Raw genomic sequence first — 2,498 nt, forward strand, 5'->3', positions numbered from 1 at the left:
TAGCTTCCTCTCTAAAAACAGGGGTGTCTTTCGGTGCTAGATGGGACACCTCGGGCAACACTAGATTCACGTGACCGGTGATGTAGCCTGATGTTTGGCCACAGTTAGAGGACTATGATGCTCTGATCTAGTGCATCAGGTACTAATCTAAACGCACAGCTGTATTGCTGCCCCCCCCCCCCCCCCCCCAAAAAAGATTGTAAAAGAACAGGTCAATATGGACATAAAGGAACTGAGGTTAGATGAATATGGAAACACACACCCACTTTCACATAGTTATAGTCCCACAGGATCACACACAGACACACACAAGACAGTGTGAATGCATACAGCCATACTTACAGGTACACGGGCTTTAAGAGGAGATGAGATGGTTTCTCATTGACATGGTAGAGTGGGAACGGATCAAACCCACCAATAAAATCAACTGAAAACAAAAGAATCAAACACACAAATTATAAAAAGGAAAATATATATGTATATATGAATAGAAACATATAAAAAAAAACATGACAAATGATAATAATAAAAAAAAACTGAATAAAATCAAATGACAAATGATCAAAGTAAAGTTTCCAAAACTAAATGGTGACTAATGCTTAGCCTGGATGAGGAGGAATCACACTGGAGGAGTAATGAGGTGTTGATGGTGATGATGAGCGGTGAGCTGCCTGTCAGGTTGAAAGGTGTCTGATATGCATTGTGTCGTGTGTTTTAATATTGAGGAAAACAACCCAACCTAAACACAGTATCTCCAGCGAGGCAGGGAGCGGGGAGAGGAAGAGCTGGCCAGCTGTCAAAATAGCCCCAGCCTCCGCCACCTTTTTTTTATTTTATTTTTTTTTGCACAGAAGCAGAGGTGACCTTTTGGTATATAAGCCAGTGACCCGGTGCTCTATACCCTGCGCTCACACTGCAGGGACGGGGCAGGGTGCAGACGGGGCAGACGGGGCAGGGTGCAGGGTGCAGACGGGGCAGGGTGCAGACGGGGCTGTGGGGCAGGGTGCAGACGGGGCTGTGGGGCAGGGTGCAGACGGGGCAGGGTGCAGAGGAACGAGCGAGCGACGTGTCTGACGTGGAAAGTAGGGGGTGAGAGGTCGGTAGGGTTGGGCATCGTTTGGATTTGAACGATTCCGGTTCCGATTCCGATTCTCCATATCGATTCCTGTTCTAAACAATTCTCGGTTCCGATTCTTTGAGGTGCAGGTCAAAACAGGTCACAGCTTATTTCGAAGGAGATTTTTTATTTTTTTTAATCTTAATTATTTTTCATACTATTCACATTTTTAGTTGACTTGGTCGGTGGCCAAGATAAAAACAAGGAGCAGGGAGAGAAGAGAAGTGTCTGATGCAGAGAGAGGGGAGGGGGGGGGGGGGGGGGGGGGGTCACGCTTGTCACTTTGACTGACACGGGGGGCCAATACGATTAGGTAGAGGGGAGAGTGTGTGTGTGTGTGTGTGTGTGGAGGGAAAGAGAGAGAGAGAGAGAGAGAGAGAGAGTGTGTGTGTGTGTGTGTGTGTGTGTGTGTGTGTGTGTGTGTGTGTGTGTGTGTGTGTGTGTGTGTGTGTGTGTGTGTGTGTGTGTGTGTGTGTGTGTGTGTGTGTGTGTGTGTGTGTGTGTGTGTGTGTGTGTGTGTGTGTGTGTGTGTGTGTGTGTGTGTGTGTGTGTGTGTGTGTGTGTGTGTGTGAAAACAGCCAATCCAGGAGCCGTGGATAGGAGCCTCTGTTAAAGCCTCAGTCTGTGATCCAAAACATAAACAAAGAAATGACAAATAAAGGAACTTGTCTTTAGTGGAGTGACCGAGCTCTTGATGCAGGACTAACACTAAACAACAGGTAGCCTATTTAATTGCTTTTGCAGCGTTTTGTAAATGGTAAATGGTGCATTTATATAGCAGCTTTTATCCAAAGCGCTTTACAACTTATGCCGCTCACACATTCACACACCGACGGCGAAGGTGACCATACAAGGTGCCAACCTGCTCATCGGGAGCAGGTAGGGGTTAAGTGTCTTGCTCAAGGACACTTCGACACACTGCCCTGGATGAGCGGGAATCAAACATGGAACCATCTGATTACCAGACGACCGCTCTACCTCCTGAGCCGACAGTGGGGTGACAGTGTGGCTGTAAAATGTCAGAAATGTTACGTCTACATTACTAACGTTTCTGAACTATAGTCTTAATTACAGTGGGATGAGAAAGGTCAAACTCTTCAAATGATGTATGCAAATATACCCCACGGTTTATATGGTAAAGGAATGTGTGGCTTTAATAGAAAAGGAGACACTGAAACCAAACAGATGGAAACAAATACAATGGTGTTTCTCGACCCGTCCTTCTGGAAAGAACTGTGGAACTTTGTGTTTCTCATTACTGAATAAACAGGAGCGCTAGAGGGGAAAGTACAGACAGAAGCCAGGCCGGGGAGCACTGGAGCAGGGTGGGGACAAAACATCCCCATCCTGATAACAGAGGAGGCAGCCGGGCCGTTCTGCA

At 46.8% G+C, this 2,498-nt stretch overlaps 1 protein-coding gene across 1 annotated transcript in view; it reads right to left on the bottom strand.

Annotated features, from left to right (window-relative positions):
• Positions 1-338: 338 nt before the first annotated feature.
• Positions 339-2,498, bottom strand: part of LOC311244122 (sodium/potassium-transporting ATPase subunit beta-1-interacting protein 3-like) — a gene marked incomplete at its 3' end in the record, with an annotated part of 55,039 nt that continues 52,879 nt past the window's right edge. The window contains exons 3-4 of the mRNA XM_084333532.1: positions 913-1,015; positions 339-427 (exon numbers count right to left, since the gene is read on the bottom strand). Of these exons, the coding sequence (XP_084189658.1) occupies positions 339-427; positions 913-1,015 (192 nt within the window). The remainder of the gene's footprint in view (positions 428-912; positions 1,016-2,498) is intronic.

This window comes from Notolepis coatsorum, assembly GCF_963971535.1.
Source record: "Notolepis coatsorum genome assembly, chromosome: 17".
Classification (NCBI taxonomy): domain Eukaryota; kingdom Metazoa; phylum Chordata; class Actinopteri; order Aulopiformes; family Paralepididae; genus Notolepis; species Notolepis coatsorum.